General features: G+C 52.2%; 9 protein-coding genes across 9 annotated transcripts; 6 read left to right on the top strand and 3 right to left on the bottom strand.

Moving 5' to 3' along the window:
• Positions 1–1,320: 1,320 nt before the first annotated feature.
• Positions 1,321–3,180, top strand: VTN49DRAFT_2631 (uncharacterized protein; the record flags this gene model as incomplete). The annotated part of the gene is made up of 4 exons (XM_069410378.1): positions 1,321–2,008; positions 2,056–2,290; positions 2,358–2,676; positions 2,842–3,180. 4 exons carry the CDS (start codon positions 1,321–1,323, stop codon positions 3,178–3,180), a joined length of 1,581 nt encoding a protein of 526 aa, XP_069269189.1.
• A 1,712-nt stretch (positions 3,181–4,892) lies between these two features.
• On the top strand, positions 4,893–7,974 carry VTN49DRAFT_2630 (chitin synthase I; the record flags this gene model as incomplete). The annotated part of the gene is made up of 5 exons (XM_069410377.1): positions 4,893–4,911; positions 5,063–5,241; positions 5,298–7,349; positions 7,402–7,902; positions 7,960–7,974. 5 exons carry the CDS (start codon positions 4,893–4,895, stop codon positions 7,972–7,974), a joined length of 2,766 nt encoding a protein of 921 aa, XP_069269188.1.
• Positions 7,975–8,316: 342 nt separating this feature from the next.
• VTN49DRAFT_2629 (uncharacterized protein) lies at positions 8,317–8,857 on the bottom strand (the record flags this gene model as incomplete). Its single annotated transcript, XM_069410375.1, has 2 exons — positions 8,317–8,480; positions 8,548–8,857. The coding sequence occupies 2 exons, from the start codon at positions 8,855–8,857 to the stop codon at positions 8,317–8,319; spliced, it is 474 nt and encodes a 157-aa protein (XP_069269187.1).
• A 293-nt stretch (positions 8,858–9,150) lies between these two features.
• On the top strand, positions 9,151–10,056 carry VTN49DRAFT_2628 (uncharacterized protein; the record flags this gene model as incomplete). Its single annotated transcript, XM_069410374.1, has 1 exon — positions 9,151–10,056. One exon carries the CDS (start codon positions 9,151–9,153, stop codon positions 10,054–10,056), a length of 906 nt encoding a protein of 301 aa, XP_069269186.1.
• Positions 10,057–10,160: 104 nt separating this feature from the next.
• Positions 10,161–11,392, top strand: VTN49DRAFT_2627 (uncharacterized protein; the record flags this gene model as incomplete). The annotated part of the gene is made up of 2 exons (XM_069410373.1): positions 10,161–10,169; positions 10,220–11,392. 2 exons carry the CDS (start codon positions 10,161–10,163, stop codon positions 11,390–11,392), a joined length of 1,182 nt encoding a protein of 393 aa, XP_069269185.1.
• A 71-nt stretch (positions 11,393–11,463) lies between these two features.
• Positions 11,464–14,202, bottom strand: VTN49DRAFT_2626 (uncharacterized protein; the record flags this gene model as incomplete). Its single annotated transcript, XM_069410372.1, has 2 exons — positions 11,464–12,737; positions 12,798–14,202. The coding sequence occupies 2 exons, from the start codon at positions 14,200–14,202 to the stop codon at positions 11,464–11,466; spliced, it is 2,679 nt and encodes an 892-aa protein (XP_069269184.1).
• A 242-nt stretch (positions 14,203–14,444) lies between these two features.
• Positions 14,445–14,911, top strand: VTN49DRAFT_2625 (uncharacterized protein; the record flags this gene model as incomplete). Its single annotated transcript, XM_069410371.1, has 2 exons — positions 14,445–14,471; positions 14,537–14,911. 2 exons carry the CDS (start codon positions 14,445–14,447, stop codon positions 14,909–14,911), a joined length of 402 nt encoding a protein of 133 aa, XP_069269183.1.
• A 430-nt stretch (positions 14,912–15,341) lies between these two features.
• On the bottom strand, positions 15,342–17,015 carry VTN49DRAFT_2624 (uncharacterized protein; the record flags this gene model as incomplete). The annotated part of the gene is made up of 1 exon (XM_069410370.1): positions 15,342–17,015. The coding sequence occupies one exon, from the start codon at positions 17,013–17,015 to the stop codon at positions 15,342–15,344; it is 1,674 nt and encodes a 557-aa protein (XP_069269182.1).
• Positions 17,016–17,340: 325 nt separating this feature from the next.
• Positions 17,341–18,637, top strand: VTN49DRAFT_2623 (uncharacterized protein; the record flags this gene model as incomplete). Its single annotated transcript, XM_069410369.1, has 5 exons — positions 17,341–17,398; positions 17,448–17,554; positions 17,604–17,776; positions 17,831–18,227; positions 18,281–18,637. The coding sequence occupies 5 exons, from the start codon at positions 17,341–17,343 to the stop codon at positions 18,635–18,637; spliced, it is 1,092 nt and encodes a 363-aa protein (XP_069269181.1).
• Positions 18,638–19,771: the final 1,134 nt, after the last annotated feature.

Genomic DNA, 19,771 nt, shown 5'->3' with positions numbered 1-19,771 from the left:
TCTAGCCAATTTTTCTTGTCGGTATACTTCACCGTCACTCTGGGCTTTTGTCTCCAATCCAAGAGTAGGAGATCCAATGTGCTAACCTGTTCCAACGCCAGTTAGACAATATCGGAGATACTGGGGTATAACAAGATAAATGGATGCCACAACGAAAAGTACTTTCATGCATTCTACTGAGAGTGTACTGAGCGCCAGACGTCGTGACTGGCCAAACAATTCCACAGTTGACGACCTGTCTGGGACAAGAGAATCCTAAAGTAGCTAGCGTTCCAATAACGATGCATGCAGCCAGTTGTTGTTCAGCGACATGACCGTTAAGGGAACGTTGATCTACGAACGTCTGGGATCTCATTCAGGCATTATTCGTACCTGGGCGATCATGATGAATCGACCCTGCAATTAGATTGGCATGCGCAAAGCACGCGAATTTGAACCTTATAACTATTTACCTATATACAAACTCATAAATGACAACTGATGTAATTCGCAACGCATGGATTTGATGTTCGGACATATCTGCTCACCAAAAATTTCCGTCAAGATGTGAAGAACGATATACTGTTAAGAATGGCCAATTGAAGGTCGCCGGCTTTTCCTATGCGGTAATGCATCCATCGGAGACTATATAGGTATGCCACCTGCCTTCAAAGTCAAGCAATTCTGTTTCATGTAGCACGATCTCTATCGTCATCTCATCGCAGCCAATAGGTAAAGCTTACATGATTCACTGACACTGCACCCAATACTGTTACTCCCGTCTTTGCCTTCACTACCGGGAGCTGAAGATGCGCCAAAGACAGCGAAATGGGTCAGGAATTCGTAGATGACAAGGATAGATCCGAAAGGGTCTCGGTTAAGCATTATAATCCCTGAATGTCAACATGCCAAAGCTATAGTTAATAAATTGCAATTAATCCAATAGGTATCCGAACCTCTGTTGTTGGTACTAAATAGAACTACGGCAGCTGATGACTGAGGATGGCTGACTACGTATTTCCATGAGATATTACATACTGCATGAACCATTTGATGCTATTCAGGGCATATTCTTCCAACGAATCGAGCATTGAACACATAAATTTTCATCAACAGTGCCTCGAATGCATTTCACACGTGTCTCACAAGTGATAGGCATGAAATTGCTAGTACTGAAGTAGAATAGCAGGAGATGAACCGATAGGAACCAGGATGGCTAGAGTAAACAATGGCATGTGGCCTTATAAGTACCTGTATCGACATACCAACCTCGGGAGATCAGTGTTCTCTCAATTGCTAAAAGTCAGACGTACAATCCAGAAAGAAACAGGAACTGAGAAAATGAGAGCCCTTTTATCTTTTCTTTTCCTGCCGTCCCTAGCCCTCGCACTTCCAAGAGACAGAGGCCCCGTCCAAGGTGATTGTCCGCTATATCCGACCTTGGGAGACGTGAGCACCGTCAGCAGTGATGGTAAGTCTCCTCCAGCTGAGAGAAACGCGGATCGTCCGCTATATCCAATTTCGGGAGACAATGGCGCAACTGGTAGTCGTGAGCTTTCTCCGGCTCGCGGAATCAGTGATTCACATCTATATCCAACATTTCCAACTTCGGTCGGAGGTGGTGCGCGTTCTCTGTCTCGTGCAGCCAGTGATTCGCAGCTATATCCGACATTTCCAACTTCGGTCGGAAATGGCGAGCGATCTCTGACTTGGGGGGTCAGTGACTCGCAGCTATATCCAACTTCAGTCAGAAGTGGTGAGCTTTCTTTGACTCGAGGAGCCAGCGATTCACCTCCATATCCAACTTCGGTCGACAGTGGTGAACCTTCTCCGTCTCGGGGAGCCAGTGACTTGCCGCTATATCCAACTTCGGGAGACAAGGGCCCCGTCCGCAGTGACGGTAACTCTTCTTTGGCTCGGGGAGACGGCGATCCTCCGTCAAATCCGACCTCGGGAGATGAAGGCGTCTTCGACAGTGATGATGCGTCTTCCAATTTCACCATCTATGCTTCCCATTACTCGGAGCCGCGTACACTTTGCAGTTCGATCCCGTTTCACGGACTCTTGAAGTCAAAGGTAGCCTCCACTCGCGCGGCGAGAAGCCCAGTTGGCTCGCAATCGACCGCGAGAGCAAAACCTTGTACTGTTTGGATTACGGTGATCCCAACAGCAACACGCCTGGCCATTTGACTTCCTATTCCATCAGATCAGATGGCACCTTGGAGAAAACCGCGGTTGCCATGACAAAGCCCGGCGCCCTCCATGCAACCTTGTATGATAACAACGGCAGGAAGTTCATGGCGATCGCCGCGTAAGTAGCTCAAGGACTCCCGTGAGAAAACTGTTATCAATTACCAGGTTCCTAATTCGTGGAACAGTCGGGCCGCCAGCGTCCAGACATTTGCTCTGCCTCTGAAGGAGTGGAGTGAGCCCTTTCAGACATTGAACTTTGGAACCAACTCAAAGCCAAATGCGGTGTACCTGGATCTCATCAGAAAACTGCCCCTCTTTGTACTAAACCAAGGAACCGATATAGTTTACGTTTACACCATCAAAGACGACGGTCACTTGAACGAGAATGAGTGTTTGGCCCGCGAAGTTAGAAAGGACTTTGATCATATGCGCGGTATTTCACGCGCGGCCTTCATGGCATCCGGGATAGATCAAGCAACGCTCTATTTGACCAGCGGTACTCAGGTCAGCATCAAATCACACACGGTGTCTTTCAACAGCACGAGGCAAAAGGCTGATTGCTGTCCTTCCCTGTCCTTCCCTACAACCTGATCTCAGTGACTGGATCGATATAAGGCTGGAAAAGCAAGGACAATTCTTCAGGCAAACAAGTTGCTTTGTCCCTCCCAGGTCAAAGCAGTCGTGAGCCGGAACCTGTATGTGAACATTTGTGGGTCTTCAGCCGCTTCCGATGCAATCTTCGAATACTGCACGCCAAAAGAGAACGATGATAGCGGCTACAGAGGTGACGACTATCCGGAGCATGCCACGTTCCTTCGCGAAGACAGCTCTCTTAATGGCGAGTATCCGCACTCCTTTGACTTCAATCCCTGTGGCTCATATATCGCCATTGGTAATCGCACCTCTTCCAATGTTACGATCGCGACGAGGGAGCTCAGATCCCATGGTGCCCTTGGAAAATTCATGCCAAGGCTGATGTCGAACTTCCAGGCGCCGCAGCCCAGATGAATCGCCTGAGCAGCGTCGTCTGGGGTGTATCGCTCAATGGTTGATCATTCTGTTTTTGTCCTCTTCGGATGGTGTTATGCATGACCAGGAGGAGCGCAACAAGTACTTGATCTTTCATTTCAGCGACAGCTGGTGAGCATTCGTTTCTGTATTGTTATTATTTATATATCATTATTATTATGCATTATAACTTAATTATATGTATTATAATATTCGATGAATGTCAGTACTTGTCCTCTTGACGATTCCACGAGGCTGGCTCGTTTCTCTCGGTTAGTGTCCACCACTCAAACCGGTTCCAACTCCAGTCGGTAAGGTACCTATATATGGAGTCCTGAATTCTCATGTCGATAGAGATTCGGCCTGAAGGCCGCTGGGACTGCATTGGTGTTGTCAATTCAATCTAGCCCATGGATTCATCTTTGATTTCCCCTAGTTCCTTCGTTCTATCATTCTTTTTCAGTTCCCATACCTTCGTAATAACATCGAGAGAGAGGTGACAATTGAAGTTCGGAGGCATGACCTCTCCAGGAAAGATCAGCATATTCTACAGAGACTATGCCCAGGCCAAGCAAACTAGTAGGTCTGATGATGAAAATTTCTTCTCACGCCATTTAATGTGGTAACGCTGTCCACCGAGTGTGTCAGGTGAAAACACCGGCCAACCTTAACTTTCTGCCGCTCGGCTCGCTCCGAGGAAACCACAGTCGAGGATGGTGGAACCCCGCGACGAGTGGCAAGTCCTGGCGGGGCATAGCCAGCATGACATGACTAGATGCAGGATCGTGCGCTTCCGGGTTCCGGCGACTTGCAGGAGAATTTCTTCAAGATTCCGTCCCGCTTCCAACTGGAGCCATGCATCCGAAGATCGTCGGAAAGGTTCATAGCCTCAACGGCTGGTGGGCGTTTGGCCGAATGCACCGCCACAATTTCTGCGCCATAATCACGTGACTGAATTACGTCATGAAGTCATGTGATCTGAAGCCGCGGTTGTCTGGCCAATCCCAGGCACGCAGCAGGGCAAGTGAAGGCGGACCATGGCTGAGCCCCGGCAAATACGAGAATCTGATTCGACCGAGCCACGGCGAATTTTCCCCCAGTTTGATAAGACAAAAAACTGTGGAGGGAGGGAAGATCTCCAGGCAGCATTATTACTAGAGTTTTTCGCGAAAATTTACCAACTAAATTGTTGCGTCTTGTTGTTAGTGTGTCTGGGCTGAATTCCTCATGTTACTCCTTGCTCCTTCATAATGCGCCTCTGCATTGCAGCTGGTGGTGTTGGGGATAAGAATAGCTCCAAAGTACTCTGCTGAGTTTATGCCCTAACCCAATTCGGCATGAAATTAGGGCTTGGCCCAGACAAGTGGAGCCGCAGCTCCACCCTCAGGGCGGCTGTGGATGGCCTGCGGAACGGAGCTCGTGGCGCCCGCCTGTAAACAAGATCTCTCTGCTTTTATTTTTCCATGATCTCCAGAGAATTTGGAGACTTGCAGGCGAATCTCTGTCCGCAAATCACCCAGCTGTGTCGCGGACCCCTGGGATTGCTATCAGGCATATTGGTCTCACCTATCCTCCTCACCCTCGAAATTAGGCAGGGGTGAAACCAGCGGGTGGTGAGGATACGTTGCACCCACCTGCTTGGGCACAAGTCTTGCTCGACGCAGAGATTCGACGTTCGAGAGACTGCGACCACGGACTGACTGCACGGCATCATGTCTTATAATCGGCTCGGTGAGTGCAAAGCGCAATCGCTTCCCTCATACTTTGTACTCGCGGTTTAAGGCTGGCTGGGTGACTCTCTCCCAAACCGGGACACCATCCTTTTGTTTTCTGTTACGTTTTCTGCATCGCGCCAGACGTTCAGTGCTAATCGTGACTATAGAGCCGTACCCGGACGACGACAACCCTACGTCGCCGCCCGTACTGCGGCCCCATCAGATCGACAATCGAACCCCGTCACCGGCGCAGCCCTTGGGGAGCAGTCTTCATCCACAGTATTCAAATGAGCAAAACACCTACTTGCAAATGCCGTCCAGTGATCAGCTGGCGGCGCAACCAACGGTGTGTGGAGAACCGGCAGAAAAGATAGCATCAGGCGAATCTAATCTAGTGTACAGTACTCGGTCGAAGGCATCCAGAACTCTTTTGGTCACAGTGAGCGATACGAGCAGCACTACCGCCCGCAAGAGTATAGTTTGCGGCCAGAAGATCACCATAATGCGTACTACACTCAACCCTACGAGCCGTCCACAACGCCCCAGGAAGACTACGATTTGGGCAACTATCCACACCGAACCAACTCGAACCCGTATGATGACCGGATCCCGATCCTGCAACCGGAGTCTCCCTATGCGCCGACTCCTTACAGTGATACCGGCTATTCTCAGCCGCAGCAAGAATACCATGACAATCCGACGCCCGCCCCCGACCCGAGTCCCCCGCCTATCCGCCGGTGGAAGACCGTAAAGGAGGTCCCGCTGTTTGACGGAAACTTGGTCCTAGACTGCCCGATTCCGCCCAAGCTACTGAACCAGGTGCCGCACGTAGAGCCGCCGGGCCGCGATGAATTCACGCACATGCGGTATTCCGCGGCGACATGTGATCCGGCGGATTTCTACAACGAGCGCTTCACCCTGCGTCAGAAACTTTTTGCAAAGCCTCGGCATACTGAGCTCTTTATTGCAGTGACTATGTACAATGAAGACGAGTTTCTCTTCGCCCGGACCATGATTGGCGTGTTCAAAAACATCGAGTACATGTGCTCGCGAACAAACAGCAAGACGTGGGGCAAGGAGGCGTGGAAGAAGATCGTCGTCTGCGTCATCAGCGACGGGCGCGCCAAGATTAACCCGCGTACCCGGGCCGTGTTGGCTGGTTTGGGCGTGTACCAAGACGGAATTGCGAAGCAGCAAGTGAACGGTAAGGATGTGACAGCTCACATCTACGAGTACACTACGCAGGTCGGCCTGGAGCTCAAGGGACAGCAAGTCTCCATCAAACCACGTTCTGGTGTCCCTGTGCAGATGATCTTCTGTCTCAAGGAGAAGAATCAAAAGAAGATCAACTCGCACCGATGGTTTTTCCAAGCCTTTGGCCGCGTATTGGAGCCCAATATTTGCGTCTTAATCGATGCAGGGACTCGTCCGGGAAGGGATTCGATCTACCAGCTGTGGCGGGCGTTTGATTTGGAGCCCATGTGCGGTGGCGCCTGCGGTGAGATCAAAGTCATGCTTGACCATGGCAAGAAACTCATCAATCCGCTGGTCGCGACGCAAAATTTCGAGTACAAAATGAGCAACATCCTGGACAAGCCGCTGGAATCGGCGTTTGGCTTCATCTCAGTGCTGCCGGGTGCCTTTTCGGCATACCGCTATGTCGCGCTTCTGAACGACAAGAACGGCCAAGGCCCTCTGGAAAAGTACTTTGCTGGAGAAAAGATGCATGGTGCCAACGCCGGTATTTTCACTGCCAACATGTATCTGGCCGAGGACCGTATCCTGTGTTTCGAGATTGTCACGAAGCGCAACTGCCGATGGATTCTGTCGTACGTCAAGTCGTCCAGCGGCGAGACGGATGTGCCTGACCGCATGGCCGAGTTCATTCTCCAGCGGCGCCGCTGGTTGAATGGAAGTTTCTTCGCCGCTGTCTATGCTGTGACCCATTTCTACCAGATTGGCCGCAGTGACCACAGCTTCATGCGGAAGACGATGCTTCTCATTGAATTCTTCTATCAGTTTGTCAGCATGCTGTTTGCCTGGTTCGCCATCGGTAACTTCTTCCTGGTCTTCCACATTCTCACGGAATATCTCGGTGCGCACAACTTGTTGGGTACTGTTGGAGTTGTTCTGGGCGTCATCTTCGAATGGATCTATCTCGCGACTCTGGTGACATGTTTCGTCTTAGCGTTGGGCAATCGACCGCAGGGATCGAACAAGTTTTACATGACCATGGTGTACTTCTGGGTGATTGTCATGATATATCTCATCTTTGCGGCGATATTCGTGACGGTCAAGTCGATCCAAGCTGAGGTGCAGGAAAATAGTTTCACGTTTGGCGATCTGTTCAGCAACCGACAATTCTTCACCTTGATCGTGTCGCTGGGCTCGACCTACGTGATGTGGTTCATCGCTTCTCTTATCTTCTTGGACCCCTGGCACATGTTCACCTGCGTATGTAGCCCAGTTCCCCACATGATCTTTTACATACTGACAATTCCTGCAGTTCATTCAATATATCCTCCTGACGCCGACATACATAAATGTGCTCAACATCTACGCGTTTTGCAACACGCACGATGTCACCTGGGGAACAAAAGGCGACGACAAGCCCGACAAGCTGCCCTCGGCGAATATCAAGCCCGGTGGAAAAGTGGACGTCGAGATTCCGCAAGACGACGGCGATCTCAACGCGCAGTACGAGGCGGAACTCGCCAAATTCGCCGAGAAGCCGCCCAAGGAGCAACGCGTGGTCTCCGAGGCCGAGAAGCAGGAAGACTACTACAAGGGCTTCCGCAGTGCGGTCGTTCTGGTCTGGGTGTTTTGCAACTTTGCGCTGGGTGCCACCGTCCTTGCTACGGCCGGTCTGGACAACTTTGGAGGCGGTGATCGCGAGCTCCAGCAGAGTCGGCGCGCGAATATTTACATGTCCGTGGTTCTGTGGAGCGTTGCGGCGTTGTCATTGTTCAAATTCTTCGGAGCGATGTGGTTCTTGGTTGTTCGTATGGTAAGTTTGTCCTGAACCCGCGGCTTGTGAGAGCGCATCACTAATAAAAAAAATTAGTTCCGCGGTGTTTAATTTTAAATTTCGATGGTGTTGATGATTCCCCACCGAATAATGCTCAGAATGATTCCTTATGATGTTTGTGCTAAGACGGGTTATGATACAAACCTGCTTCGATTGATGCCGTATGCGTTGATCTGTGTATAATTACCCCTTTTTTGTATTTGATGTTTTTGGGAGGATTGTACGGAATGAAGAATTGCTATACACTGAACATCGAGATCGAAGTGATGCGTTAATCGAACCGTTGTTCTGCTTGAAAGTCATTGCAGACTCAGCATATATTGCAATTCAATCAAATCAGAACAATACATATTTCCATGCCGCCAGCAGCATGATTTAAAATCTACCAGAAATTCACTCTCCCCCCTTTGTCATGACACACGTCGCTATCCCTGCCAACACAAAAGCCATCCCCAACCACGTCCTCGCCGAAATCATCTTCCCTTCAACATACCACTCCCCCAGCACCGTAAACAGAAATGCCATTGAATTCGTTATCGGGACCGTTAACGAGAGCTCTGTACACCACCACCACTATCAGCAACCACCCCAAGCTGACAACATGGAGAATTAAGTAGAAGTTACCATGCTTCCCAACCAGAAGGAAGAACCACACACTCCCGGTCAAATTCAACACCAATGGAATCAAATATGCCGGGGTCCGCAACAGATTCACGACCGTCGTGATTAGACGCCGGATGCGTGCTTGTAGGGTTATTGGTGCTGGTTTCCCTGCTGTGGCTGCTTCTTGGCGCTTGTTGAAGTCAACGGCGGCGCGCCGGATGAAGGGCGTGGTGAAGCCCCATGCGAGTCCGACGAGGATGAAGGAGAGGATATAGTTGATGGGTGAGGGTTTGGGGTCTGAGGGTGGTGCGGGTGCGCTATCGGGGTCCATGCTGCCGTTTGAATCTTCGTTCAAAAATGCCCAGTAACGTAAAGGGCTGAGGAGCTGCAGGGTTGATGCTATGGGAATGCAGATGCGGGTGGAGCGGGAGCTACGGGTCAACTGGCGGGTGAGCTAGCCTCTATAAGGTATTTGTGATATTACGAGTATTTTACTCCTTTTTCGGAAGTACCTAGGTATAACTCGCCCAACCACATGCCACATGTTGAGCGTCAACGTCAGGTCACCTTTTGTTTGCAGAGCTCGATATCATAAGAATTGCTTTGAAAGCTGATTTCCTGACAATGGCTTCCCGCATCTTGCTGCTGACATTCGACGCGTACTCAACGCTATTTCGGCCCAGTCGTCCCGTTCCTGAGCTCTACGCCTCCGTCGCGCATTCATTTGGTCTGCCGCCCTCTCTCGTCACACCAGACCGAATCCAAGTAGCGTTCAAAAATGCCTTCAAAGCAGAAAGCCAAGCTTACCCAAATTATGGCCGCGCCAAAGTTCTACGCGGAGAGTACGGCGGGCCGCGTCAATGGTGGAGCAATGTCGTCGCACGGTGCTTCACAGAGATCCTCCATGATGGGGAGCACGATGCCGTGCCGCTGCCCGAGGGATTGATTGAAGCGCTGCTGGATCTGTTTGCAGGCAGTGAAGGGTATGCATTATATGATGACGTTAGGGGGTTCTTCAGTGCCTTGCGACGGTATAAACAGGATGGCCCGTTCCAGCGCGTGGTGACTGGGGTTATCTCTAATTCGGACGACCGGGTACCAGGTGTGCTGAAGGCATTGGGCGTGACGGTTGGGAATGTTCGCGCGGACCAGGAGCGGTCAAGTATGCTGCTTCCAGGATTTGAGGAACTGGATGTTCAATCGGTCGCGGCTGCGGAGCAGCAGGGGGATCACGATGTGGACCTGGTGATCACGAGCTACGAGGCTGGCGAGGAGAAGCCGCATCGTTTGATTTTCGATGTCACGGCGCAGCAGGCCGCCAAGCTGGTGGAGGTGCCCGAATCTGCGAGCTGGACAAAGATACATGTGGGTGACGACGTGGAGAAAGACTATCGTGGCGCGTTAGCTTCTGGTTGGAATAGCATCCTCCTCAACCGAGACGACCATGTTGGCGATGTCCCGGCAGATGTGAAGGCCATTGACTCGCTGGACAAGTTGATTCCAGAAATTGAGGACGTTATTAGGCGGTGAGAATAAAACCGGCAGAATCACGATTAGATACTTGGGCGGTAGACGCGTCTCGCGTACAGTTTCCTTGACCACTGCCAGCATCATGGCGGGCTGAGCCCTGCAGTATGCCTCCGGTTAGTGCTCCGATGTAGTCCGAGGTAGTCCTCTCTGCTGACAGGTGTAGCGATTTCGCCTAACTCATGACCTGGGTGAGCATGATGACACTCCAGGTTCGACGCGTTCACGGCGCGGTCCGCGGTTCAATCTGAACGCTCTGACTCCTCCGCCTCCGGGAACTCAATTTGCGTCCACTCCTCGCTTTGTTCTTCCGCAGGATAAGAAACCTATCGACAAGGTTGAGACTAGCGATGAGGAGTCTTCACCCGGCCCTCAGAACAAATCAAGACCGCGACACCGGGGCTTAATTGAGGATGTCGAGAGTCAATCGCAGGAGAATCTGAACGACGAACACGAACACGTCGACTTGGAACGATGCAGTTTCGATTCGGAGTTTGATGAGTTCTCTCCTCCCGAGACGGACCGTAGCAAGAGGCGACGGATCAGCCTAGAACCTGACATCTGGGCGGAGCGCGCCGACAGGACATCCTCTCCGGAACCTGCAGCGGCAGGCTCCCAGCTCGTTGTCACTCCGGCACGGCGTCAGCCCACGACGCCTGCACCGGCTTCTTCTCGTCGGCAATTCGTAAGAACCAATTCACAAACCCCGGACAGCTCATCAAGAACTCCATTCCGCAATCCTCCACGCTTCGTACTTTCTGCAAACTACACTGTCGACTCTGCTACACCAGGACCACCATCGTCGCAGAATTGGCGTAAACCAAACTTTGTCCTTCCTCGTTCACCTTCCCCATCTCAGGACAGTCCCGACCGTAATCAGACTTCCCCAACTGCTGCTTTCTCGCCTCCGTCTGCAGCCCAGCGACGAGGCCGTCTCCGCGCCGCTGCGCCGAGTTACGTCCCCGGAGGCATAGCAGCTCAGACCCGCACATGGATCCTGGACATGGCCGCGAAACGAGAGGAACAGGTAGCAGCAGCAGCAGCAGCAGCAGCAGCAGCGGACAAGTACCTCTTTAGGGCGCGAGTGGAATCTTGTCGGCATGAAACAATGGCCTCAGCGGCGGTGGTCCTAGCACGGGCACGTATCATCCACCGTAATGAGACAGAAGAGTGGAAGAATCTTTTCATCGTTGGCCCCCCGAAATCCGCGCAGAGGAGCAACACAGCGGTGCTGCCCGGCGATACTATCGCTGTTTACCGCGGACTGTCATGGGAGCTGGACCTAGGGCGTACGCTTAACGGAACGTGGCAGGTAGTAGTCGAATGGGATATCATATAAGTCACACATTTCCGCCATATCTATCCTCTAATGCAAAATCATAATACACATCATCAAGATAGAGGGTATATTTATTCACCCAACGCCTCAATCGCAGTCGCACATCCCTTTTTCACAATACTTTTCTCCTTCCCCGATACCAAATCCGTCTTCGCAACGACCTTCCGAATGAAATACACCAGCCCCTTGACAATCTGCGGCGCAGTGGAGTTCAACTGAACAAAGATCTTTGCCGGACCATCCGACGCACCTGCACTCGTCGACGTATCACGACTGCTCTCCACCTCATCGAGCTTGGTACTGCTCACAATAATATCATCCGGAAACGGCCTCGATGGCGGTGGCGGGGGCTTTTTCTTATCTTTCCGCTTCTTCGCCAACTTTTCCACTTCAAGGAAGACTGTGATGAGGAGGACTTCGACAAAGATGCTCGTCTTTTTCTGCAGATATGCAAAGTTGAGGATCTTGAGGATATTGAGCCCTAGTGTGTGATCCGCGACCAGCGCGCCGTAGAATTTGGCAGCGTTGATGATGGCTTGGTTTGTGATGCTTTCCCCGTCCTCGCCATCATCTGGGTGGGGGTTTTCTTCGTCCGCGTCGAGAGGTGTTTCGCCCATGCGTTTGAAGACATCCCAGAGGGTGAATTGGAATGCCATTTTCATACGTCGGCCCGTCTCCGCGCAGAGGCGGCGGGCGATTAGGGTGTAGTAGGGGTTGGACAGATCCTCCGTCATCACGCAGTGGACAAGAACGCGCGGGATTTCGTACTCTTGGGCTTTACGTAGCCGGAGTTTTGTCAGGCGCACGTGCGCGTCCCGGTAGTCGCTTGCGGACATGATGGCGATGAAGATGGCGCGCCGCACGTCGGTGTTCATGCGGTGCGAGCGGGCCAGTGCGCGCAGGTCGATGCCTCCGTCTTCGGCATCGGGTACGGCGATATCATCGGTCTTTGATGGTGCTTCTGAATGAGCGTTGGCAAGTTCCTGGCGCGCCGCTTCTAGCGGGTCTTCGCGCCAGCTCGCCCCGACAAGCCACCATTTGCCCCGCTTGTCCGCATTGCGAATATCCTCGCGCGAGACACGTAGCGGTTCCGTAGCTCGGAGAGTTGACCGACTGTTGAGTGACCCCAGGATCTTGCGCATCCTGGCGATATGTTCTGCCGCTAGGCCAGATGCGGCGATGCCCGTCTTGAGGCGGTTGTTCTTCAGGTCCGTGATGGTTTCGATCATAAATTTTGTTCGCACGGACAGCGCGGCGTCGCCAACGCGAGCGACGGCAGGTTGGATCAGGAGCACGATGTCTTTGAGAGCAGATGGGTCGTCCTGACGGAGTTGAGGGCCAGAGTCTACAGAACGTTAGCATAGGAATTAGAAAAAAAAAAAATGTTTCATCCAGAAATACGTACTGCGAATGATTTTCAGTAGCAGCTCCGTATTGGTCTCGTTAATCTCCTGCAAGAACAACCGAATGTAGTCAAAGACCAAATTACTCCCCACAACGTGAAAGTTGTATAGTTGCGAGAGCAACGACATCAGATTGAGGTTCTGCTTCCCCTCTTTCGCCTGCTCATCGGCAGCGATCTTATCGAAGCTCTCGACGAGTCGCTGGACAATCTCCGCGCCAAAATCCATTCCAATGACCTTGTAGATCGCCGCGATGAAGCCCGCGTGCAGGATGACAAAGGTATCCTGCAACGAGACGCGATCCATGACGAGGTTCAGAAGAAGCGTCGCGAGTGTCGATGTGACGTTCTGGCGAGGGTACTCGCGATAGAGCTTCTCGACCTCACCCAGAATCGAGATGAGGTTCGATTCCGAGAGCTTGTTCAGTGCGCCTTGTGCCTGTCGGCGCAGACGGACTTGTTCCTCGGAGTCGGGGTCTGGGGCGCGGAGAGATGGGGGGACGTATTTGGGTCGGTTTGATGAGCTGACGGGGGCGACGTAGGGGTTTTCTCTTTTCTTTGGCTGTTCTTTTCTGCTGTCTTCTTCGTCGTCCTCTTCATCGTCCTCATCGTCGAAGCCGGAGAAGTCCTCATCCTCGTCCTCATCCTCTTCCCCGTCCTCTTCGTCTTCATCGTCGACCCCATCCTCATCGTCCTCGTCACCCTCTATAATCTCATCATCCTCCAAATCTTCATCTCCCTCATCCTCCTCAATGCCGTCCAAATCGTCCAATTCATCCTCATCTTCGAACATATCATCTTCCTCGCTTTCCTCGTCCTCGGATGCAGTACCCTGCGCCTTCCGCCTCTTTCTCTGCAGCCACTCATTGTCCTCCCTTTTCCGCTTCCTCGTCTCCTCTTCTTCCGAATCCGCTCCTAAATCGCCCAAAAGCTCCGCAAGCCCTTCCTCCTCGAAGATCTTGGGAAGTTTCTTCCGGCCCTTGATCCCAAGTTTCTTTTCTAGCATAGCAATTTCGGCGTCATCTTGCGCGAGTTGTTCTTGAACATGCTTTGGAATTTTGCGCGATTTGCTGGAGGATTTTTTCTCCTTCGGTTCGTCCTGCTCGTCGGACTCGTCGGAAGATGTCGCTGCGTCCTCGGGAATCTCCTCCTCCTCCTCATCTCCATCAAATCCTTCGAGTTCGTCATCCGAAACATCTTCTTCGTCACTGCTCGGTGCCCGCTGAAATTGGCGCTGTTTCTGCTTCTTTTTCCTTAGATCTCGTTCTTGTTTTCGCCGCTCTTTGCGCGAAAGGCTCTGCTTTTGTTGCTGCCGCCGTCGTTTCCCGGCATATCGATCGGGTAATCCGAGCTCTTCGCGTAATTGTCGCGGAAGAGCTGTCGTAAGATGTCCTCGTTTTGGTCCCATTTTTTATTTAAATTTGCACGATCGCAATCGTGAATGTGATTGCGACTTGCAACATTTTTCTAGATATTTTTTTTTTGTCGGCGGAGGCGGGCCGAGCTTGGTTTCTCCACTCCGCCTTCAGTTCCTCCCCCCCCGCTAGCTTGTCTTCCGCTAAAGCTCACAAAAAAACACCACGTCGCCCTTTTTTAAAGTCGGAGAATTGGCGCCATCGAGGTCAAGTCTAGAGGGTAGAGAGAAAAGCAATGGCGCCGCATCTCAGCAACGAGGAGGTACTCTCACCAGCCGCCCCAATCCACTCTTTACTACCAAACCTGCTAATAATGAAACCGCACAGTTCTTCTCCTCACTCTCAACCCTCCTCGCACACAGAACCAGCTCCGCCCATGGCTCCGTCTATCTCGTCCAAAAGCGCCTCCCAGCGGATCCAACCTCCTCCTCCTCTTCCTCCTCAGAAAATGAACCAGCGATCCTCATCCGCGCAACAGACGGCCGCACCGATAACCCAAACCCGAAGAGCAGTGGGAAAGTCACGAAAAAGCAGGGCAAAGGGCAAAAGACAAAGTTTTCGACAATTGTAAAGTTGGCGGATCTCGAGGCCTTTTATGCACGGTATGCGGAAGTGTGTAAGGCGGGAATGACAGGGTTGAAGAAGAGGGATCGCAGTGCGAAGAAGAAGGGGAAGGCGAAGGCGAAGGCGGGGAAGAGTTGATTTTGCTGTGTGCGTTTTGTGTTTATGGGAGGTGAGAGCTTTTTCTGTTTCTTTTTGCTGCATGGGATGGGAGGTTTCGGCGTTTTGGTTTTTATTTATGGTTTATTATGATGGAATGTGAATAGACTGAATGATGAATATAGTGAGAGGACACATGCCATGATATTGATATAGATAATCTGGATGCTCTTTGAATTCGAACTGAGTGACTAGATTATTATGTATTATTATTGATAGTAACTATGTACGAAACTAGTCCAACAGTAAATACAAAAGTCCGCCGGTTGCCCGCTCAATGTATACCATACCCATGCCCTCCAACCCCGACCCGACAATGAAGGATGGTACAAAACAAAGGAATAGTACAAACGTGGGCCAGCCACGGCATCTAAACGAACGCCATGATACAACAAATGAACGAGAGTCGTGATTACCGCTCATCACTATCATCTCGCCGACGATACGCACGCGACGAGACCCTCCGCGGCGTCGTGGGCACCCCAAAGTCATCTTCCCCATCGGTGATACGCCGGACAGGCTCCGAGGGCGCCGGCCGTGGTGCTGTGGCGCCAGCAATGCGCGCGGCGATGAAGATCAACAGTAAGAGAAGCTGCAGCGGCGGGATCACGACGAAGGTGAAAGTCTTTTGAATCAGGGAGCCGGCTATTTCGCCTTTGGATCGCGGAGGCGGAGGAGTGGTGGTGAGGATGGGCGACGGTGGGAGGGGAGAGAGTTCACGCTTCGTGGATCTCGAGCGCAGGAGTGATGCCCCGGGAGCGGGAGATAGGTCTCGGGGTTTGGAGTTAGCGTCGTCTGAGTCTGAAGAGTCCGACTGAAGTTTTGGTTGTTCTGCTGTAGCCGGAACCGAAAGCTGGCCCTCGCTCCCAGATTCTTCTGCGGCTCCTTGATCCTCAGTTTGAGCCGCTGGCCACGTTGTTTCGCTGATTTGTTTTGGAGATTCTCCGACAGCCGTCGCGACTGTCTCCGGTGTCACCGTGACATCCGAGATATCTCTGCTATGATGCGATTCATGTTCATGCGAGGCATGCTGGGGACTAACATCGCACGTTGACAGTGGTGGAGTGGCTGAAGTAGACGGAGAATCACCGCGAGGCGGTTCGAAGGAATGAAACGATTCAACACTAGTAGAAAGCTCGCTCCCTTCCTCTTTTTCATCCTCCGAGTCTGACTCGGGAATAGGTTGAATCCGCGCCAGGATGTTGGTGACCGACTCAGACTCCGTCATACGTCTTCTGGGAACCACTGGGACAGGATCTTCTGGAGTCTCTTCCTCCACGAGGTCCTCCTTTGATACATAGGAGCCGTCTGCACCGCTCGCATCAGACCCGCTGATGGAAGCCTGCTCGGAACTTCCTCTAGAGATGGAAGACACATCCGTGGCACCGCCGTCAGATCCTCCCGCACTTCGTGGCCGCAATCCCAGGCCCAGGCCGGCGGCAGCCCAATCCAGCGACGATGTGGAGACCGTAGGGGCACTCTCGCGCCGCTCCTTGGGCCGCCATGCTTTCTTTTTCTTCGGAGTCCGCGCCTCGATGGGTATTTCCACGCTGAAGCCCCGCCGAAACGGACACGGAGTAATCTCGTAGCGAAGGATCTTAGGCAAAACGTTCGTAAACTGCGTAATCAGGCTCTGATGCTCGTCGGTATCATTCGGCAGCTCGATGCGGTAGTACGTCAAAGCCCGGATTCGCAGCACAAACGTCGAGACCCGATCCACGCACCAACATTGTGAGTTCTTCAAGATCGGCTGCACGACTGTCCCGCATTTCAGGAACAGCGTCAGTCCATGCACACGCTCCAATATCAGACGTCCCACTGCCACCGTCCGTTCTGTCGGCGATCTCCAGGAGAGAGTCTCGATAGTGTCGACAGGATAGTCAAAGTCTGCCGAAAGCGCGGGGTGCGATGCGCCAGGCGGCGCTTCGGGCGCGAACTTGACTATCTTTGCAGACGGGTGGAGAAAGAGAACCCCGTCTGTGCTATTATTATGCGTCGATTCGGACTGGTCGTCTGCGGTTCGATCCTGGACCATGAGATGCGTTGGCACCGTTGCGGACCGCCGCGGCGGCCGGAAGTTCTCCATTTGCGGCTTGGCAGAAAGAGAACGACACTTGGGAACTAGTAATCTGCCTGGTACATGCTTAAAGACCGCAAAATGACGCAAGTCATTCTTCGTCCAGAGGAGTCTAACACTCCGAAGAACCTCCTCGGGAATCTGAAGAGAAAGAGCGAGGGGACGTTGCCTGAGGCATCCGATCACATGCAGCACATGATAGGCCGATAAGAATCGGGATCGACGGGCTGACCCGTTCAGCCGGGTGGGACTTGGTTCGGAGTTTGCATCGTTTGCATCTGTCGTCATCAATGGCTTCTGCACTGATCATGAAGTGTCTGTATGAGAAACAGTCATGGCTAATTTCGAACCTAATGCCATCCTTCGGGGTGTGCAGCTGACCGTCGTCGGCAGTAAGTGCAATTGGACAGGCAGTGCAACAATGGTTGACAATCTACACAGCGGTCCGCGCACTTCGCAACCCGGAGCTCTTCAAACACGAACATTTTCACCAGGCGGCAGCAGCTGTCGCAACGGGAGTGTTTATTCACTTGATTGTTCAGATTCCTGTACGATTCTTGATCTTATTCCAAGATTTACGCTGACAGGAGCGTGCAGGTTGTGTTGATCAAACTGTTGCTTGCCATTGTGTCGCTTCTCTTCGACCTGGACCGTGCGGAATGGGATGAAAGCATAGTTGGCGGGCTGGACTTTATCAACAAGTCCGTCCTCCAAATCCCGTTTCTTTTGATGACGCTCATGCGCTACGTCACGCCGACGCTGGACGAGATGTGTGTCGACCCGTCCATCTCGCGGTTCGACGCTACTAAGTAATGACTTGCTAGATTCATGCTGTCCCTGTATTGGGTGGACCAGACCTATATACAGAAGCATAAGGCGGACGACCCTGCGGTGCTTCGAGCCATGTACTACCCTAATTTGGTGCGATATTCGAAGAAATCGGGATCGCAGGATGATAAGCCACCCTTGACAAGGGCGGTTGGAGGGTTTCTCAAGCGTTACTCGCGGCGGATGGGCATGTGGCTCGGCCTTTACGTCTTGTCCTTGACTCCAGTCGTCGGGCGGTTCGTCATGCCGGCAGCCAGCTTCTACACGTTCCGTAAGTCGGTCGGTACGGTCCCTGCGGCGGTGATTTTCGGTTCTGGCATGGTGCTGCCGAAGCGGTATATAGTCATGTTTCTGCAGAGTTACTTTGCCTCGCGGAGCCTGATGCGAGAGTTGGTGAGTAATATACCCACTGCATTGACCAGTCACTCCTGATGACAGTACACCAGCTGGAGCCGTATTTTTCTCGCGTCCACTTCACCAAAGAACAGAAGCGCAGGTGGTTCCTCGATCGGGAGGGTGTCCTGTTCGGCTTTGCGTTTGGGTTTACCGTCGTGCTCAAGGCGCCGTTTATCGGGGTGTTGATGTACGGCATTGCGCAGGCGTCGACAGCGTACTTGATCACCAAGGTGACCGATCCACCGCCTCCGCCGGAGCGCGGCGAGGACTTTGCCGAGAGCCAGGTGACATGGCATAATAAGCACAAGTTCTTGCAGTTACCGCTGGACAATTTGGATCGGATTAACATGAGGCTAGCCGAACGCAAGGAGCAGGAGCCGAGGACCCCCAGCAAGCGGTTTTCGTAGACTCTGTCAACTGGGTGCATGGCTGGCGTGCCAGCATCTGCAGGTCCGACGCCTCCTGTGCATCTGCGTCGGGTCTTGCCGGAAACGGTTGAGATACGCCGGCTGACCGCTCATGGCCCGAGATGAAATCCAATATCTGATTGTCTGGATCGATCACATGGTGGAACGACGGCTTGTAAAGATACGGACGAGTGTATAACTGCTGAAGACTCTGGCAAGTCCTACGTTCAGTTCTTCGATACGGTCCTGTAACTAGGTCATCATCCTTCCGCACCGTTGAATTGAAATATGCTCCGAACGGCCGAGTCTCGAACATTGACTCTCTTCAGACCAGTTTTCCAGCAAGACAAGGTTCACGCAACTTCTCTCCGATTCATCCAAATGGCCCAACTCAATTTCGAACGGTCGAGCCATCCCCGGGTTGAACCGTGGAAGAAGCAGGGAAAAGCCAATGCCATGCCCTATCTCTCCGACGGCTGTTGAGTACCCTTGGTATTTGCTGATCACATGGACACATGCAGACCCTTGCATAGTACAGCAATAGGTGCTTACTATCTCTCCGCACGTTCCTTCGTACTCACCGTCCTTTGAATCAGACCTATCAAGATACATTTCCCAAATTGTGAAAAAAGCCAAGTCTTCCAGAACACACACACCCGCTGCAGGTTTTTGGTCTACCCAGTCCCCATTGCAGCATCGTCTACGGAAAATTTTTTTTTTTCTCCATTCCTCCAGGAACAAGATCCATAAAGCCAATTGGGGGCCAAGGACTCTCAATCCCGGATGAAGGGTGACGTGTGTATTCCGTTGGATTTTACGCAGCTTATTGTTCCATCCGTGTTTCATGATGGGAAAATCTTCAGACCAAGGGATCAAGAAAGACCATCTCCTTCCTCTTCCTCTCTCCTTTCTTCTCTGCCCGCTGTTTTTGCCCGGCATGCGAATCCCCGGGGTAATATCAACCCTTGTCTTTCCCCCGGGATTAAGTAGTAACTACCTTACCCTGAAGGAATCCACGAGCCCTAGGGGGGATTAGTACTTCGCTAGCGATTGAAATTTAAGACACTTGAATCCACACCCAAACCAAAACCCAAAAATTCAACTGTAACCGAGCAACAACGATCCATGGACGAC

This window comes from Thermomyces lanuginosus, assembly GCF_041956635.1.
Source record: "Thermomyces lanuginosus strain ATCC 200065 unplaced genomic scaffold VTN49scaffold_27, whole genome shotgun sequence".
In the NCBI taxonomy this organism is placed as follows: Eukaryota; Fungi; Ascomycota; class Eurotiomycetes; order Eurotiales; family Trichocomaceae; genus Thermomyces; species Thermomyces lanuginosus.
This window is presented reverse-complemented; position numbering and strand designations above follow the sequence as displayed.